The 20,755-nt window shown below is 42.1% G+C and overlaps 1 protein-coding gene across 12 annotated transcripts in view; it reads left to right on the top strand.

Moving 5' to 3' along the window:
* Positions 1-20,755, top strand: part of Mast4 (microtubule associated serine/threonine kinase family member 4) — a 591,509-nt gene that overhangs the window by 537,958 nt on the left and 32,796 nt on the right. For all 12 annotated transcript variants that reach the window (XM_021208672.1, XM_029544159.1, XM_029544158.1 and 9 more), the window contains 7 exons: positions 2,624-2,691; positions 4,786-4,871; positions 11,785-11,993; positions 13,661-13,799; positions 15,451-15,583; positions 16,358-16,523; positions 18,318-18,419. In XM_021208672.1, coding sequence (XP_021064331.1) covers positions 2,624-2,691; positions 4,786-4,871; positions 11,785-11,993; positions 13,661-13,799; positions 15,451-15,583; positions 16,358-16,523; positions 18,318-18,419 — 903 coding nt within the window. The remainder of the gene's footprint in view (positions 1-2,623; positions 2,692-4,785; positions 4,872-11,784; positions 11,994-13,660; positions 13,800-15,450; positions 15,584-16,357; positions 16,524-18,317; positions 18,420-20,755) is intronic.

The following is a 20,755-nucleotide window of genomic DNA, read 5'->3' as shown; positions in this document are numbered from 1 at the left end:
TTTTTTTTTTTTTCTGTCCTATGCTGGGGAGCTGCTTTCTAGCCCACTCTTTCCCATCCTGCCCGCTTGGTTTGCTCTTGCGGACACCGTATCTTTGCTTCTAGTGAAATGATGCATGCATTACCAGGAGATAATGCCAGATAAATTTATACTGTACTGAAAGCAGTACCACAACAGATTCATCACTTACAGTGGCTGGTGACTGCTTCTCTGAAAAGTTCCCTGGGGAGAGATTTTTCTCCCATGGCTTTTAAATTACCATCTTTACCTTTTTGAATCATGAGTCTTCAGAAATGGTTTAAATCAATGAAATAAAAAGGGCAGATGTTTAATGGTATTTAGATGAGTTTTTAAAAATCTCTTCAGGCATTACAAAATGATGGCTTAGCTTCCTGCCTCAAAAGCTGACACTTGGTTCCATCCCATTACTACCCACTGCTTACAAATAATATGGATTTCCCAGATAATAGTTATTTAGCTGAAATTCTATTTAAAACAGAACCCGCTTTTAATTTGTTTCTTTTTTTTTTTTTTATAAGAATAATTGGAGAAGGGAGGCTGTCAAAGCATGCTAGAGTGACTCTTCACACTGATATAGTTAAGGCTGTGTTAGCCTGTGCCTTGGCAACCGGTGAGCCCTGTGCAGTTTTCTTCTGGCATTAAGTGTCACTGTAAACAGAACTTTGACACATGAATAATGTGATGCCCTCTCATATATCTGAATAGATTTAAAACAAAACAGTAGTGATCTTCCTCACATTTGACTTGAATAGTGTAAATTTGTCACAAGGAATTTATCTTTCCTCCCAGTAGTTTTCTTGATTCATTCTGAGAAAAGTCTTTCGATATATTTTTAATACTCAAAACAACTTCTCCAGATAATTCGATTACAAACTCTTGAGATACTCTTGCTTTGCTTTCTTGTTAACATCAAAATGGACAAACCTATGTCTGTCATTTGGTACATAGGAGAGATTTCTAGGCTGGGCTGTGACCTTGACTGTGCAAATACATGCCACTTGTGTCTCCATAAAATTAAATGAGTAAAAATTCAAAGACATAATCTTTATGATGGGACACAAAATAGGTGCTTCTCAAATAAAACTGTCTAGTGCTGTTTTGCTACACAGGATCAAGTAATATCTCAGTTCCTGAAAGCTCCTCAAACCAAATGCACTTGAGTTTGTCCAAGTTTCTATATCTAAAGGTGCAGGTCACACTGTGGGCCTGAATCATTTCTATGACACCAAGAAAATATTTGCTCTAAGCACAATTCTACTCTGGTATTTCACCGGTATCTAAAGTGGGGAAGTTAGTGCCACTGCTATTTCAGAATCTGGAGTTGATATGTTTTCACCTAAAGGCAGGACTCAGTGCATGTTTGCTTTCTCTAAGTTATGACTATGTGTATATATGAGAACACAAACATATAAAATAAAGACCCAAGGAGCAATTTTAAATGCTTACAAAACTGCTAAAATCTATAACTTTCATTAACACATTCAATTTTGGAAAAAAAATGCTTTTGGTGAAAATTCTTTCATATTCTTTATTAAAAACAAATATCTAGCTGGGTGGTGGTGGTGGTGGTACACACCTTTAATCCTAGCATTCAGGAGGCAGAAGCAGGTAGATCTCTGTGAGTATCAGGCCAGCCTATTCTACAGAGCTAGTTAATTCCAGGACAGTCAAGTTCACACAAAGAAACCTTGTTTCAAAAAACAAAAACAAAACAAAACAAAAGTCTTAAAGATAGTGTGAAGATGAATATTAAATAAATTGGGCTTTCTCATTTACTTAAACAAACTCAACGATGCTCTCCAAACCATGGGCTGAGCAATTAGACATTGAATGTCTTTGTCACTTTTAACTTGACCACCAGGGAAGTACTTAAGCTTGTGTCAAGCTTGTGGCATCCAGCCCAGAATTGACTATTCTGTACAATGTAATTAATAAATAACAATCGACATTTAACGAGCACTTAATTCTTATTACTGAGTATGCTAAGAACTTCACATGCATTGGCGTGTGTAATCCTCACAAAAGCTCTAAGACATGATACTGCTTACATCTTTCAGAAGAACCCGAGGTTAAAACCCTCTCAGCTAAGGCGTGATAACCCAAGGATTTTCATCCTTTATCCCCTGGTAACCACCACCCTTACTGCCTCTGGAAAACTGCATATTCTTTGTGTCCCTGCAACTGAGAATCATTCTCAGATTGTAGCCAGTTCATCTTTGCTGTGTGTCAAGTCGGTGGAAGACATGCCTCTCTTGGATTCTGAACAAAGCTGCTAGCTCACCCAAGGCTTTGCTTTGTGAACTAGACAGCATGCATGAGCCAGTGCCTACTGCTCACAGGAGCAGAGGCCCAGTGTCCTGTGTTCCATGTTTCTAGGTCTGGCTAGTGATGAAATTGGAGATCCAGAAAAAGTGTCATTAGTACATGTTCAAAATACGAGCTGCCAATTCTTGCCTTTGAAGCTGTAATATGTGTGTATTGGTTTATACACTGAATTTTTCTCTTTTTTTTTCAATGGTGAGAATTTATTTCTCTTCTGTTTTGGCTTTGTCTTCCTGTATAATCACAGTATTTCCTTCTTCCCCTTTTGTTTTAAACTTAGAAATGGCTCAGTTGGGGAATTACGACAGTAGGACAGCAGAGACACCAGAGACGGATGAGTCAGTGAGTGTGAGTATCGCTCCTGATGGAACGTGATGCTGGCTTGCTTTCTGTTTCTCAGCATCTGGAGATTTTCTTTGACTGTGTTAATTACTTTATTTCGTAAATGTTTATTGTCTGTCTGTGGGCAAGGCATGGGGCACACACTTTTAGTGCCTCGCTCCTCAGAGAAGCTGACATTTACAAAAACAACATCTCATAAGCACCAAAATAGCAACAACGAGCGTGAATAACATCCATGAAGAGATGTCCGTGAGCCAGGAGACCATCCCAGAAAGAGATTTCTCTGAGTGGACCAGTCCCAGAAGATTTTCCCAAGGCCGTGGCCATGGAGTTGAAATGGGGAAAAAAATGAGTAAGGAGTGAAGGGACAGGGGAATGCTCCAGAAATAAGGTGTGTCTCGGGGCTAAAGTCCAAGAAGACTCGTGAGCCCAAGAGCTTCGGAGCAAATAGTCAGGTGGATCCTGCTCACATCAGTCAGGTGGCCTTCCTTTTAAGGGTAATGGATAGCAACTGATTGGGAGAGTGAGTCTGAGAGGGGAGCGAGTAAGCAGCAGATGACCTGGCCAGAGTTATAGCTTAGAAGTTCATGGGATACAGAGACAGGCTGGCTGGCCACAGGGAAATCAGTTACGAGGCAGCTTCAGTGGCACTGGTGAAAGGTCTTGCTGACTGGGGCCATTCCCCTATGAAATGAGTATCGTTAGAGAAGCCAGGATGAATCCAAGTGACTAGGAAGGTGAAACATGTTTTGTAGTCTGGGGGATTGAGAATACAGTCTCTAGGTCCAGATTGTGCCACACTTGAAAACTATCTCCTCTACGTCTTACAAAGTGTGCGTCCTAGCCAGGGGAGGGTGTTCTCTGAACCTCAGTTTCTCCATCTGGATACAAGCTAAGTGAAATATTCCATCTACAGTGGCTAGGAAGGTGCCCCAAAGTTTAAGTGCTAACTGATAGATGCTATGCTGATTTCATTGTATAGTAGTTGTTGTAACTGCAATTCCTTCAAAATATCTAAGAAGAACCATCAAGCTAGGGATTATAATCTATACTATTCAGGCTCTCAGAGGGAGAGTTTCCAGTGGAGGTCTGGGTGACTTCCCCTCATCGGTGATAGGACAAAAGAGTTAATGTGAGGAGGGCCTGTGCAGAGTGAGCAAGCGGTCCCTGGCTTGAATTGTTTCCAGAGATGAAGCCATAGAAGTAATAAAATTCAAGTCCTATGGCCATAGGCCAAGAGGACATGCAAGGGGACATGGCTGTTTGAATTGAGGAGGTCAATTACCTCTGAGGCCAGGGACTAGTTGTGTTTCCTAAGTAGAGCTAAGATGAGGGAGGAACTGAAGCAGAGAAGAAGGGAAGGAACTGGTTTTGCAAGCCTTCCAAAGATGAGTAGAAGGCTGAGGGGTGGGGGGAGATGGCAGCCCTGATGGGAGGGACTTGTGCACACCTGAGCATGACAGACAGGGTCTTCTAAAACGATGAGAGGGAGTCCTGGTCTCTGTGGAGGGTGCAAAGCACCTGACGTGAACAGGCTACTAATCAAAGCAGCGAGGTTATTCATCGCGCTAAACTTTTTAGAGAACTAAAGTTTAAATTTTAGATATTTGAGACATAGTAAGATTTCTGATATAGAGGTTAACACAGACAGCCATTCCACACGTAAGAAAATGTGTCACCTACCATCCATAGAGTGTCACAGCATGAAAACGATATGCTCTAGTCATGAATAGAGAGACCATATTCTCCCCCCAAACCCTGATGACAGCTGTCGGGGCCTGGTTTGTTTTTTTTTTCCCCCTAACTGAAAGCAGAAGGAAGGTTTGGCATTTTAGACTTAAATATTAAAATGTAGGACCAGGATGAAGCTGCGTTTCCAAAACCTTCACATTTCTTCTCTTGGCAACATGGGCTTGCTTAGATACAACTGATAGAGCATCATTAGGAGCCACAGCTCATTGCTGATGAGGCAGGGGGAGCCTTGCAGCCGATCTCTGGCCCTCTGAGCCGGAACACCATGCCCCGGCAAGTAAAACAGCACACTGCCGTCATCTCCTCAAAGTCTGAACTGTGTTTTAACTTTATCATTTCATTCCCCAGAGTTCAAATACTTCCCTGAGACTTCGAAGGAAACCCCGAGAGAGTGATTTTGAAACAATTAAATTGATCAGCAATGGAGCCTATGGGTGAGTGTTCCAAAGCACAGCTCTAGCATGTTGTGACGCGGTGGAGTGCGACATTTGGCTTTCAGTTTTACCTTATGATAAGTAAGTGACACACAGGGACTGGCGTTTTAGAAGGCCGCTTCTTCCCACGCCAGGGGTAACGTGCAGCCAGAATCACTTCTTCTGCACACCCGACAGAAGGTGCTGTCAGTGACCCAGGGCTTATTTAAGAAGGTTGGAGAGAAAGATTTCATTAAATAAAAAATGTGCTTGCAGTTGAAAAGCACTTGGTTGAGATCATACCTATGACTTCTTACACTAGCATGTTTATTAAATTGGATGAAACACTAGTATTTCTTCCTTGATCCATTTTTATCCCTGAAGGAAGAGAGTTATATTCTGTATTCATACAAATATCTTCAAAGAATGGATTTGAGGATTCTAGTAGGCACTAAATTCTTGTTCCTTTTCTTTCTTTTTCCTTTATTAATAAGTATGTCTTCATATAATGGATAAAATGGGTTTCTTCTCAAAAATATTGACACAGTATCTCATGTCGTTCAGGCTATACTTGAACTTACTGTGTAGCCCAGGATAACCTTGAATTCCTGATCCTCCTGTTTCCACCCATTGAGTGTTAGGATTAAAGGTTTGGGTCACTACTGTTTTTTGGGGTGTTATTCCGTGTTTTTTGTCATCTGTTGATATCTGCCCACACTTTTGTAATCTGCACACACACACTGTACCCTGTAACAGTAGTATTTCAATATGTGTGTAATGGGAATGTCATAGTTAGTGTTTTTCATTTCTTTAAACATTTGTTATTCTCTGTGCTGGGAACTTTTGATTTCTCTCTTGTTGATTTCCTTGATCCATTTCTATGACACAGTGTCTTCCCCAAGGTATAAGTAGTGACAATAGTAAATTATAAATAGTAAATTAATAGTAAATTCTGAGTGTGGAAGGACAATTAAACATGCAAACTGTGACCTAATCCATTTTAGACTGCCCAAGAGTTCTATCTTAATTTAGTATTAATCCCAATTCCATCTGCATATACAGAGAGAGCGATAAATCATCCCCGAGACGTTTACTGCCATTTATCCACATAGGAGCAGACGAGACAGTGATTTTTGTTACACCATAAGGGATATTTCTCCTTCCTGTTTTTTTCACCTCTAGTATTTTCCACACCATTAACTTAGCAAAGAACTTAAATATTTGTGAGCCTTCTCTATGCCTCAGTGGCTTTCAGGATTATGTCAAATGGCATCTTTCCTGATGCAGCCAGGAAATGCTCTTAGGTGTTATCTTTTTGCGATGTATACTTTCTTCATTGAGAGTTTTCTGCTGTGTAATTATTTGTGCTTTTTATTTGCTTATGACCACTTGTTTTGTGGTTGTTCGTCCTTCTGGAGATGACCTCAAGCATCCTTAGCAGAAAGAAGCCAGCAGGTTGATCTCACAAGCACAAGGTTGGAGCACTTCTCCATTCTTTTTCAGCCGTGGAATGATTCCAAAAGGAGACGTTCTAGGAAGCAACCCTTTTGTAAATCTTGGGCATGTATCTTAGCAGTATTCAGAGTTCTAATTGGTTGAGTAAACTCATTTGTAGTGCAATTAAACCACTGTAGAGTAGATGAGGTATATCACACTTTTGGGAATGGTTGGGAATATACAAGAAGTTAAACAAGCTGTGAATTAGTAAACACCGAGGATACAGGCCAAGTCATTAGTGGGCTCACAAGCTGCCTGTCGGAGCCTCTGCTGATCAGCCAGAACCAATTCTCCCTCTTCTCTTCTCAGAAGTAATATCTCATTACATTTCTGACAGATTTCCTTTCTATCTGAATTATTTTTAATTTAAAATTGGAATGGAGCTACCCCTGTCAATTCAACCAGCCACGATGCTATCTTCAGGCTGGCTGAACAAATAGACCTTTAGAAGGGTGGAGGATCTGGGCTTTTCCCACCGTGGCTTTGGTATCTGTATAACAGGGGGTCGCTACTTACATCTGTGGCTTGGAGACACACAGACTCTATCTCCCCAAAAGCTGTTGGTGCTGGGAACCAACCCTCTCATTCGAAAAGCATGGTAAGATAAGTTAGTGTCTGTGCTTGCTGACTGTATGTTGTTAATGCCAGTTTGATAAGGGTCTGCAGGTGGAAGTGAAATCTCTCTTTATACCAACATAGTACTCATAGAAGACTGAAGCTAGTCAATCCAGCATTGTGCTGGCCCCTTTGTCTGTGTTCTCTGCTTAAGGGCTTGGGGTGGTAGTTGATACCTTTTCTACTTGTCTATGGAGGAGAAGCTCGGGTACACAGAGCCTCTGGTGCCAGCAGAGTACTCCATCCCCCACAAGTATCCTTTGATTATAACTTTCTCTTATCACAATGGAGAAATAAAGACCTAACTTCCGCCATTGAACATTGATTGGACTTTTAAGCCATAACCTCAAAGAGGTTTTTTTTTTTCCCTCTTTGGATTGGGTGGGTCACCATGGGGTCTTCAGTAGTTCAGGCTGGCCCCATACTTGCTATGTAGACTAGCTTTGACCTCCTGACCCTCTTATTACAAGCAAAAAGAAAAAAAAAAGACTCAGAATCAATACACTTAAAAGTTGCAATATTTATCCCCCTTGTAACTTTTCTTTTTGACCTTGATGAACACTATTCTCTCACATCTCAAGGGCCCAGAAACATTAAGCTGACACACACCCATTCACACACTAGCTGTGGTCACCTACTCCCCATGCCCGACTCCCACTTATGGATCTGCTGGCTCACACTCGTGCCTTGGGCTTCAGAGACTCATGGTTTCCTACGTGTTAGGATCATGCTTCCAATGAGGCCGCTGGGATTCAGCATCCCCCTCAGGGGCCTTCCTTCTTATTCTGTTGTGTAAGCAGAGAGAGGCCTGGCCCCTGGAGGGTTCCCAGCTGCCTTTCTACCGTGTCATTTCCCGTTCTTGGGCTTTCCTGTGGAGGAAGAGACAGGATAGCCAGTGCTGGGGGCGGGAAAACAAAGAATTGGGAAGCCTTAGCAGACAATGGAACGTTGGGCCATTAGGACATTCATAGTTCATTCAGTAGAGCTAGCTGTCCATCAGTTCCTCTGCCTCTGACTTTCGTTCCTACTATGGATCTCTTTCTCAATGCCGTGCTCTCTGCTAATATATGTAGATCTAAAACATCCCCCACCCTATAGGGAAAGGTGTATGTGGCTGATACAGTTATTACTAAATAAGTATTAGGATTAAGAATAATGCTCCAGGCCGGGCGTGGTGGCGCACGCCTTTAGTCCCAGCACTTGGGAGGCAGAGGCAGGCAGATTTCTGAGTTCGAGGCCAGCCTGGTCTACAGAGTGAGTTCCAGGACAGCCAGGGCTGTACAGAGAAACCCTGTCTCGAAAAACCAAAAAAAAAAAAAAAAAAGAATAATGCTCCAGTCAGGTAGTGATGGCTCACACCTTTTATCCCAGCACTCGGGAAGCAGATGCAGGTGGATCTCTTGAGTTCAAAGCCATCCTGGTCTAGAGAGTGAGTTCAGGACATCCAGGGTTACACAGGGAAACCCTTTCTCAAAAATAAATAAATGAATAATAATACCCCAAAAGCAAAACAGAAATATCAGAAACTAAGAACATAAAATAAACTAGAATCAGAGGATATAGCCCCGTGATAGATCACTTGGCCAAAACGTTCAAGGCTCTGCGTTCAGTGCTCAACATTATAGAAATGGCCAACAAACCCACACCCACAAAGCATTTAGCAGCAGCAGATCCCGAGTAGGAACTCTAATCTACTTCACAGTTTAATGAACTCTTTGTTGAAAACTAAAGTATCCACCTTGTGATGGATGGAGTGTGACATTCAGAATTTGGGCCTAAATGTCCTCAGCACTGAACTCAATGTGCAGTATTGAAGGAAAAGCTGGAAGTTGTGTTATAATCCAGTTGACTTTAAGAAGAGACAAGCAATTATAAAAAAGATGGCATTTTCATGTTAATGTTTTGAGTTCTTAATTTTATTTAAAAATGTATCTCCCATTTCAGAAATTCATTTTAATGGCAGTTGTTTACCAATGTGTATCTTATATTTGGGGGTTGGCCAAGTTGTTTTCTGTACTCCTTTGTGAATATCTTCACATCTGGCCTCCATGATGATTAGAAGCAGCTTTCAATGTCTATAGACTTTTTTTATTTTATCCTAATCGGTGGTTCTAAAAAAGGAAAATAAATGAAAGCTTTTCACCAGATATAAAAATATGTACTAACGGGTTAGTTAATTTAAAAATTGATCATAATAAGAAATCTTTAGGAAAACATGTACAATAAACATTTAAGCTTAACCTACATATGTATATTGTCTTTAGTTTTGAGGCCTTTGAAGACAGTTGACATGAGCCATTCTTAAAATGCATAGTTTCTGTATCCCAAGGTGAAAGGTGAAGCTGAAACTTGAAGCAGTCTGAATGTAGGCCTCTAAATGTTTTGACAGCTTTTGGAACGTTCACTCCCACTAAAACCAACATTTACTTAGCCGTCTGCATCTACTGAGACCTTCCAAAACACTGTATTAGCAATAGGAGTTCTTGTTGTCATAGTGAGATTTCATTGGTTGGTTCATTACTAGCTGCTTTTCTCTTCACTACGATCAAGTACATGAGAAGCCTGCCTACAGGGGGAAGGGTTTGTTTCAGTCCCTGAGAGTCTCTGTCCATCACAGCAGGGACGCTATTAGGGGCTGGATCTCCTTCCACATCTGTGGCAGTTTGCAACACATACATTCCATGTGGCTGCAACCAGGGAGCAGAGACCACACCCCTACATCCCAGCCATTCTCGGTTCCTCCCAGCTAGGTCTTTCTAAAGGCTCCACAACCTCCCGGGACATCATCACCTTCTGGGGACCAGGTGTTCCAACACTTGAGTCTGTGGTGGCTATTTAACATTCAAATCGTAACAATTGGCTTAACTATTTATTTGAATTAGCTTTTTTTTTTTTTAACAGAGACTTATGTAGCCCAGATGGGCCTCCAGTTTGCTATATAACCAAGGATGATTGTGAACATCTGACCCTCTAGCTTCTTCCCATGTGCCTGAATTAGTTAATGTTGCTATCAGGTGTAACCAACAGAACAGGTGTAGGAGCAAGTACAACCTAGAGGAGCCCGGCATTGAGGCATCCTACAGAAGACCCCTAACTTAGCGTGGACAAGGTGTCCAACTGGCTGACTCTCGTGTGCTTTTGTTTTTATGGTGATAATCAAAGGACTATGCTAGTCAGTGAGTTGTTTTGAGGAGTGTCATCAAGAGACCTTCCTTTGTACCATATGGTGAGCAAGAAACTAGAAAAGCAAATAAAGGAAGAGGGGGAACAGGGAGGAGGCAAAGCCAAAGGTAACAGAGGAATACAAATGTGTGACATTGTGAAACAAGAGGGGGGGGGGCGCGGTGACAAGACAAACGCAGATTGGAAAGAGAAAGCAAGCCCTAGCTGACCAATTTTGTGAAACCATTAATAACCGGTTAAATCAGAGTACTGAGACTTAATCAGTATATGCCCTGAGCTATTGGTTCAGCCGGGAACAGAATGTCCCAGCCTGCCTTGCATCCAGCCATTCATTAGACATTACTGAGCAAACTAGTGGGAAACACATCTAAGTTCACATAGCTCCTTGTTTTAGAAGACATACCAGTTGTGTGTGTGTGTATGTGTGTGTGTGTGTGTGTGTGTGTGTTTGTGTTTACCAAGATAAGTGACTTTTTAAATAAATCATTCCTTATTTGATCAAGGCCTTTGGTTTAGAACAGCATGTACAACCTATTACACGTTTATACATATAAATATTTATATAAAGGTGCCCCTTTAAGGGAATACTTCATTTGTTCATTGCCTTCTTGGACACTCAAGCCTGTCCCTCAGTGAAAAACAACAAAAGGAGGGACTTGGAAAAAGGGGGCCATCCGAGGGCTTCCCTTGTTGCTCATGTCCTAGTAGGGATATTAGGACCCCTGCCTTTCTAATTCCCCCTTTCTCCGTTATCCCAGTCCTTAAGGAGTTCACTGTCTTTCACCAGAGAGGATCTGGGCAAAGCCATAAGAGAGACTGAATGTGGCCTAGGCTGGTCATTTTATTCTATAAAGTTGCTTCATAGCTTGGCCAGGATGTGGGGGGAGCAGACATGCAGTTCCTTGGCTGGCCCCCCAGGCCCCCTCACGGTTATGTTAGGAAATGCATTTACTGCTGGAGCTCACAAACGGTAGTACATGTGGAGTCTGCAGTGAGGAAATACGCTACTCTTTGTTGCAGAACAGTCTCATATATCCTCGTACATGCTTCTCATTTATCTGGAGATTCCATGGGAAGTAATTACTCTCAATTGGAAACCAGGGACTCTAAGAAGCTCTGGTCCTCTATGCAGATCCCAAGGGTATCATTTAGAAAATTACTGCTTTAGTCAGTCCAGAAAAAAGTGCCTAACATATGTCTAATGCTAGAAAGGATGTCGCTCGTGATCTGTATGTAATTTTGTTAATTCTTCCCAGTTCTGATTTATGTATCAGATTTTGTTTGTGGAAAAACTGAAAACATCAGCTAGTTCTTGGGAAATAACTCACTCTGGCTGCCCTGTTTTTTGTTTTGTTTGTTTTGTTTTCTTTTCTTTTCTTTTTTCTTTTTTCTTTTTTTTTTTTTTTTTGTTTTTTTTTTTTTTTGAGCAGCAAAGGCAAATCTGATGCTTTATCTATGATCTTTATTAAAAAGCCAATTTGGGTTTGGAACGGGATATTGCTAAGTCACCAGCACAGCTGTGGCGACTTAGCTGGAGCTGTTAGGACAGAAAGCATAGGGTTTCTGTGGTTTCTGTATCCGCAGAGCATCCTTAGCCTCTCTCTCTCCCTGGGAACCCAATCCATGTGTTCCGTTTCAGGGCAGTCTACTTTGTTCGGCATAAAGAATCCCGGCAGAGGTTTGCCATGAAGAAGATCAACAAGCAGAACCTCATCCTTCGGAACCAGATCCAGCAGGCCTTCGTGGAGCGCGACATCCTGACTTTCGCAGAGAACCCCTTTGTGGTCAGCATGTATTGCTCCTTCGAAACGAGGCGTCACTTATGCATGGTCATGGAGTATGTGGAAGGTAAATCGGTCTTGCCCAGAGAGAGAGAGCGCGCGTAGGCAAAGCTGCATCTGTGCCACATAATGGCTTGGGCCTAGGAGCCCGAGCGAGCAAACGAGATGACCGAATCCCCAGCCATTATCTTCTGATAATTGCTTGTAAAAAATGCCTGCTGCTATAACAAAGGAGAAATTAGTGTTGTTTGGGAAAAGGTTGTTTTCTTTTTTAATAGCATTTAATTCGAACTACCTCCCTTCAGTTGGTCATTAAAGTTGGATATAGGCGATGGGTTTTTTTTTCCCTACTTCTTTTTATCACGTATCATAAAATGTGTTCATTATCATTAGTCTTCCCAAAAAGTGAATTTAAAAGATACCCTTTTTAGCCTGTGGTGGGAAATGAAAAATCCAGCCAGTCTTCCTTTATAGCCAGGCAGTTCTCAAACTTTATAATTCTTCTGCCTCAGCCTCTTGAGTGCTAGGGTTACCAGCATACCTGACCATCCCCAGCCTCCTCCTCCTCTTCCTCCTCTTCCTCCTCCCCCTCCTCCCCCTCCTCCTCGGCCATTTGTGGTTTGCATCTTAAATGTTCCAAGTAATCTTATTTCTCTCTCTCTCTCTCTCTCTCTCTCTCTCTCTCTCTCTCTCTCTCTCTCTCTCCTCTTTTTTTTTTTTAACTACACTTCTGAGACTTTCCATCTCTCTGACTCATTGACATAAAGTTACCACAATGAGTAGCTCAGCAGAGGCCCAGACCACCTTCCCTGGGTCCCGTTTAGGCTCTGTCTGGAGAGAATCCTCACTATACATCCCCAAGAAACGGGAGAAAAAACATTTTTTTTTAACTTACAGCTTCTCTAGTTTGCAGATAAGGGTATTGGCCGCTGAGAAAGCGAGCTTTAATGGGAACGGAGTGGTAGATAGAGCCCTAAGCCATTAGCCAGAGCCCCACCCATTGTTCTCCCAACCACACAAGCCGTTTATTCCTGAACTGTTGTGGTGGTTGGCTTTTATAAAAACTTTTTTTTTAAATCACATTTGGTATGTATAAAGCTAGGTCCTCACTCCTTGACTAGAATGAACCTCACGCAATCCTATAAAGTAATGGTTCTCAACCTTACTAAAGTTGTGACACTCTAACACAGTTCCTCGTGTTGTGGTGACCCACCAACAATAAACTTATTTTGTTGGTTCTCCCTAACTGTAATTTTGCTACTGTTATGAATCATAATGTAAATATCCGATATGCAGAGTATCTGCTACGTGACCCCAGTGAAAGTGTCTTTCGACCTCTGGTTAAGAGCTGCTGCTATGCAGAATGACATTATTTCTAAGCCGCTATTGCAATGGAGTAACCAAGACCATCAACTCATTTGCCTAAGAGCTCCCGGCTGCTCAGAGACAGTAGGATTCCACCTCTGCAGTCTAATTCTGGCATCTGCCGTTTTATACTGATCCATTATAAATTAGTACAATCATCCTGAATTACGCTGGAGATTCTTCAGAACGCAGTTCACTTCAGAGCCACACTGCATTCTTCACTCCACTTCTTAATTGGAAACATGACGACTTCACACGGTCTCCACTTCCGAGCGTGACTCCGCTTTGAGGTTCCGTGATCCACACTGCTAGCCTTCAGTAATCCTGCTCGACGCTACTCCTACTCAATTTGTTTCCCATGCTTTACAGGGGGAGACTGTGCGACCCTAATGAAAAACATGGGACCTCTCCCAGTTGATATGGCCAGGATGTATTTCGCTGAGACGGTCTTGGCCTTGGAGTATCTGCATAATTACGGAATCGTACACAGGGACTTGAAGCCAGACAAGTATGTGCCCTGATGAAATAAATGTCTTCTATTGCGGGATACTGAATATTTTCTTCTGTCTGTGAAATGTTGTTAAGGCTATTTCCACATTTCACAAATTCTCTTTAGTATAAAGAAAATGAGTTATTTTAGTAATAGCTTAGTGGTAATTTTATACATTTCTTGAGAGACTACAGTGTTTACAGTGAGAACTTAGGAGAAATGGGGGAAATGACTCTAGAGTTAATTTCCTTTTTATCGTGTAAATCGTTAAATAATGACGTAGAATAGCGGTGTTTTCTGGAGCACTTTGCACTTGGTATCATACAGGCGAGCTTTGCCTTCCCAGGGGAATATATGTGATGTGATATTCCATTTCACTTATTTTAACTTTCTACTTATTTTAGATGTACTATTTACTTATTTACTATTCTACTTATCTTATATACTTTGTCAGTTTGGAGTTTATTGTTAGCTCTGGTCTGAGATATGGATAGAACTTTCCCCAAATGGCTAGCCATTCCTCTTGACATCATGTACGGCATATTCCGTGCCCTCTGCACTAATGCTAGACGCTGGAAAGCGTGTTGAAAACCAAGACTGTGCTCATCAGAAATCTGAGAGAACACAGGGAAAGGGAAGAACAATTTCATATACAACTATCAGAATGTTGGAATAACTCCTTCAAGTAGCTTTGTTTGCTGGCTTGTTTGAGACAGGGTTTCTTTATATAGCCCTGACTGTCCTGGAACTCACAGATATTCACCTGCCTCTGCCTCCTGAGTCCTGGAATTCTTAATGTTGTGCACTAACACTGCCTGACCCTCCTTCTAGAAGCTTTTTAAAAATCCTCTATCACTTTAACCTTTTAATTGATATAATGGTATTTTTTTTTACTTAAAATGAAATATTTTATTGTATTTAATTTTTTTTTTTTTTTTTTTTTTTGCACTATAAGAAGTTCAAGCTTTGTGCTTAGTGAATTGAAATTCAATTCAAAGCTGGAAGTGGAAATATGAAAACCTAGGTTTTTCTGTCCAGGTTCTTCTATCTAGGTCTTATTTTAATCACAAATGGATTCCTTACCTGAGTTCTTGGTGTATGCCACAGACCATTGGATCATTTCTTCTCTGTTTTCTTATTCTGGAAAATGGAAAGAGGTGTATAGAAAGATGGCCCAGTGGTCGAGTACTGCAGTTGCAGAAGGCCTGAGTTCTCTCCAGCATTATGGGCTCTTGCGCAGTTTTCTGGGCCCCACGGGCACCCTCATTCTCATGTTGTGAGCCTGCACTGCCACCCACGATCACACACATGTACACATAACATTAAAAGTAAATCTGAGATCAGGCACAGTCATAGTCCATAGACTGAAAACAGAAAGGAATTAGAGTTCCGTACTTAAGGTTTTAGAGTTTAAGTGTTGCAAAAATGATAATACTGGATATGATTGCTCCAGCAAAGACAGCGGAGCTTTAGCTCTGGCCCTGGCTTCTAAATCATGCTCAGCGATCAAAGGCAAGTACCCTATTCCTTTGTGTCACTCCCTCTCTTACCCGGCTTCATTTTGCAACATAGTTGATGTTTTACAAGCAGAAGGGGGAAAGAGGGAGACCTAAAACAACAGAATCTGCTTTCAAGTGATTGTTGTCCCCTTTGTCCTTCTGTCTCCTAGCCTGTTGGTCACCTCCATGGGGCACATAAAGCTGACTGACTTCGGCTTATCTAAGGTGGGATTAATGAGCATGACCACCAATCTCTATGAAGGCCACATAGAGAAGGATGCTCGAGAGTTCTTAGATAAACAGGTAAGCTCGGGTGCCACTCTGCCTTCAGGGAGAAGCCAAGCTCACTCACTGCAGCCTGTGAACTCAGAAGGCCCCTGTGGAGGCCATCTCCACATTCGTGCTGCCGCTTGGATGTCTGTATAAGCCTTGCATTCAATAAAGTGCAAACTGTGCCCATTTGTCTCCCTGGGCCCCTTTGAACCGTCCGATCCCTCTACATTCCTCCCCTAGCATTAAGGTCTATTAGCAAGATGAACGGTCTAATTGTGCACGAGTGAGAGGGTGAGAGAGACAAATGGAAAACTGGTTTTTGTAAGGAATTCGGGAGTCTCGATAGAGTAATCATGAAACTCATGATGCATTGCGCCATCTCAGCTGCCGAAATCCGAGCTATGGCCCATTTCCTTTTAAGCATGCCTCATTACCATGTGCCCACAATCTGTTCATCGTGAAGTTACTTAAGGTAAACCCAGCTCAGCTGCCACACCTTCCTGATAGAACCACGAGGAGGTTCGGTTTGGTCATACAAGCAATTGAGCTACCTCTAATAGTGACGGATTAAGCACTATTGCTTTGCAACATAAAAACACTTTTTAATATTGTAAAAAGCTATGCACAGGTTAGGTTTGCCATTTGAGACCAAGCATAATAGGTGTGTTCTTTGTCATAGTAATGTCTGTTCTCAAGGTGTTCCCATGTGTTTCCTAGCACGAAAGCTGGGTTATTTGAGGCAGTATAATTGTTTAGTCATCTTGTTCATTTTAATTCATGTCTAATACAGCAATTTCATTTTAGGTCTGTGGTACACCTGAATACATTGCCCCCGAGGTGATTCTGAGACAGGGCTACGGGAAACCTGTGGACTGGTGGGCCATGGGCATTATCCTCTATGAATTTCTGGTTGGATGTGTGCCTTTCTTTGGGGACACTCCAGAAGAGCTATTTGGACAAGTCATCAGTGGTAAATATCATCAAGAATTATCTTTAAGCCACTACTGGGAAACAGCTACTCAATGTAAATCTGTCGTGTGTCACTAAAATGTTAACCTCTGTCAACCATTGGAGCCGACAAATTAAAAGAACTCACTTCTCATAACGTATAACCGGTTCATGCTTTCTCAAGAGAGTGATGTGTGTTGAAATGGATTCGAGGGAAGTTTGTTAACATGGAATTTGGAAATGGGCTGGCGATGTGTCCAACTTTCATTGTCTGCTACTTTTTTAAAAAAAGAAATTGGTGTGGGATTTACAAATGCTCTCCCTGTTAGCTGGCCTTCATTTTCATAATAGAAAAGTTGCACCAGGGAAGAAAAGGTTAATGTGGGTAACATTTTTATAAATGGGGAAAAAAATAGCTAATGGCACAATGAAGAAATTAACAGAAATGTAATAGCCCCTAAAACAAATGTCTACCAAATAATAAATAACGAGAATGGCAAGGCGCTGAGTGGGATCCGCAGACTGTTAATGCTTTCATTGGTAGTTGTGATGTGTGATGTTATTTCTGCAGCAGCTGTTCATCTTTCATTTACAATTCAATAACCTTTAGATCTTAACCTGCGAGCTGACCCTAACGATTGCTGTGTATGTAGCATGTGGCACACCTAAATGATAATTAAAGAGGGGCTACCACTCCACTCCCTGCTGATTTTGTAAATTTCCCCAATGCAGAGATGACAGAAAAGGCCCCTCTACCTGAAAGGTTGTCAGGCCCCACTGATAACTCCATCAGCCCCACCTCTGTGTCCCAACCTGCTCTGCACTTACGCCAGCCGGCAATGGAAATAGGGGAAATTCATTGTGCTCATGGAGAGCCCTTAATCGCACGATTATTTTCTGACATTGGCTTTGCAAGCCAGGCATATTTATAAACTTTAACAAAGTAGATTTGTTGAATCGCCTGCAGTGTAAAAGCCCTTTATATAATATCTGAGCTGTTTATGGATTTATAACTAGGCTGTTTTCTGACAGACCAAGGCCCGAATGGCAAGGGGAATCAACTGTTTAATTAACACAAGCAGCAAATGCTGGCTTTGTTCTCAGTGCCTTACGGCTCTGATGCATATTCATGTTTTATTTTCCAAATCAGATTTAAACTGCAGCAGAGGAAGCTAGAGGCAGGCGCACACAAAAATAACTCATGTTTTTATTGCATTTCCATAGGCAGGAACATGCACACACCTATCTCCAGGCAAACTCCTTTAGAGCGAGAACATAGTTTAATATCTCTGACAGACTTTAAAGACTCCCATTACTGTGGCTTCCTTCCGTTTTTCTCTTCTTCCACCTTAACATTGAGGACTTTACCTTGGTCTCTAGAAATAATTACTTTTTGCAAAATAACCTTTTACTCCTTGGAGCTAAAGAACCGAGCAGGCATGACCAGACTCTCAGTTGAGGCTAGTAAGAAAATCTTACACTTAGATGGTCCCCGACGGGTAGGCACCTGACACGGAGCTGTTCGGTTCTGTTCGATTATACCCTTCTAATAACCAGGAGGAGTGGCTTGTTAGGAGACAGTTCTGCCGATGAAAAAAAGTGAATGAATGGTCCAGCTTATTGAAATAATTGAAATAGACCTTGAAGAAACCGGGCTGTCTGGGACCTATAAGATAATAATATAAGTATTCCTTTATACCACATAGAAGTCAACTAAAGATCTTAAATGTAGGTTTTGTCTCTGTGTTTCCGGGATGGGGGCCCATGGTTCTGCCCTTTGAACAATAAAGCTGTAGGCATCTTTTCTTCCTTCCAGATGAAATCAACTGGCCTGAAAAGGATGAGGCCCCTCCTCCAGATGCTCAAGATCTGATTACCTTGCTCCTCAGGCAGAATCCGCTGGAGAGGCTGGGAACAGGTTAGAGAGCATGTGCGGTGCTTTTGCCAATATACAAGAAATAATGTCCTCTGGAGCAATCTGAAGCTTCTGCTAATGTTTTCTGTGCAGGCAACATCTGTTAGTGGATGTAGGACATAGCTACAGCACATTATAGCATTAGTATTTGGTTGGTGTGTGTGTGTGTGTGTGTGTGTGTGTGTGTGTGTGTGTGATTTAGAATTGCACATACACAAGGATGGGGGGGTGTTTGTTTTTGTGTTTTGCAAAGGCAAAACTCTTAATTTAGTTCAATAAATGCGTCTCCAGGGTATGTACGAATCTTCTGTTTTGAAAAACATGCATCGTAAATAATTGGAAATGGAAAATCAGATATGAGGAGCTCTTTTTGGTCCTGTTTTTAATATACACTCCATGAGGATTTAACCCAGCAGGCTTCTATCCACAGCCTTTGAAATAGGTTATCAGCGCTCCAACTGATTACGAGAAATGAGGGCCTGAGGCTGAGCCAGACTCTCCTATCATGGCGATCAGCACCGTGGCCCAAGAAAGGGAATTAAACCGTTGCCTTTGAAGATAAACGAGATTGTCTGTTTGTTTCCTGTTGATGACTTCCCCCTCTAGTTTTACAGCCAGCAAGCATGTGTTTCCTTTTCTCTCCCACGTTGTGGATAGACACACTTTAGACATCTCTTGGGATAGCATCCGGTCTGCCCAGGGGAATCTGTTTTAGCAAGACAAAAAGGTCAAATGTAAATGTATATACTCTAGGTGGTAATTAGTAGTTTTATTGGTGAAAATTCTTGGCTTGCTGTGGCCATTTAATCTGAAGTCCTATTCTATTATAATAGAAACATCAGTAAAGATGGGGGCAACCATTTCTGCCGCTTTTTCCCCATGACAGTTATTTGTTACAGGGATCTGTCCTTGTTTACATGTTGGGTTGCTGTAGGCCAGACCCAATGGCACAAGCCTATAATTGCATCACTTGAGATATAGTAGCAAAAGAATCCAGAGATCAAGATCATCCTTAGCTACATAGTGCATTCAGGTCCAACCTAGGTTACATGAGATCCTGTTTCAAAAGAAAAGAAAAAGAAAAAGACCACTACATTATTACACTAGAGCTTATGATAATGCATAAACTGGGGGCCAGAAAAAAAAATAGTCTGGAGGCTAAATCTGTCCAGTTTCCTGTTTTTACAAAGTTTTTTGAAGCAGAAACGCAGCAGTGTCTTTTCATGAGACACGTCATCTGTGACTGCTCTCGTGCTATAACCACAGAGTTGGGTAGTCATGACAAACTGTATAGCCCCCACAGGGGCTAAATATGGGCCACTTAATTTACACAGAAATTACACAGACCCCATGTTACGAAATCCAGGAAGGCTTAAGTCTGGATTGACCTAGGAAGTAACTGCTGAACTGAGCCACCGCCGGCTAGAGCTCCACGTTCCTTACTGCCCTTGGCAGTGGATGAGTTTGCCTTTGTCTTAGAAAGCCTCTGAAATCTAGATAAAGACCGCAAAAGAGAGTCCCATGGCCAGAGTCTAAAACTTGCTTATGTGGCCCAGACCAGGCTTCCTTAGGCCACCTGAAGCAAGTCTTACAACCAGGTTCGGTGCCTCCAGTACTGTATTTAAGCTTGGCTGTGCAGGCAGCAAATGTCTTAAGGAAAGATTTTGACTGGGTTATGCCAAATATGAGAAACGGCTGACTTCAAGATTGCCCTGGGATAGTACAAATATCTATTTAGATTCCCTGTTCAACTGACCCAGAAGAAGGGCCTCCCTGATCAGACAGAAAAAATGCATTTGAATGAACACACCCCCTCCAGTGGAAGCTCAAAAGTCCCCTGTCCTGCTCTCCCCCTGGGGGCCAGTTTTGGAGTTTTTCCACTTGATACTCTGCCCTCCCCCTTCTCTAAGAATGCTAGGATCTTTGATTAGGCAGCAGGTCCCTATGTGCACATCAGAATCTGCGAGTGACTTCTCTATTCTCGCTGACTGCTGCCGTCAGTCTCTGACACTTGTAACAGCAAATTCCCTAGGAGAAACCCAAAAGAGACATCTACAGGTCTCACTCGAGCTCTCAGAACAGCCGAGAAGTGATTGCCAAACTGGCAGGGCCAATGTGATGGGTCCCAGTAGGACCTCCAGAATGACATTGTGGATCCTGCCGGCCCGCCATGCCGCTTCCAGTGACAGCATCTTGTGTTCGACGCATATTTAGCGGGCAAAATAATGCACCGTGAAAATGTGTGAATGCACATTTGCCTGAGAGACTGGAGAGGCTGAGAAAGAAAGAGAGAGAGAGAGAGAGAGAGAGAGAGAGAGAGAGAGAGAGAGAGAGAGAGA

Source organism: Mus pahari, chromosome 11, assembly GCF_900095145.1.
Source record: "Mus pahari chromosome 11, PAHARI_EIJ_v1.1, whole genome shotgun sequence".
Lineage (NCBI taxonomy): Eukaryota > Metazoa > Chordata > Mammalia > Rodentia > Muridae > Mus > Mus pahari.
Note: the sequence above shows the minus strand (reverse complement) of the source record. Positions and strands in the feature narration are given on the sequence as shown.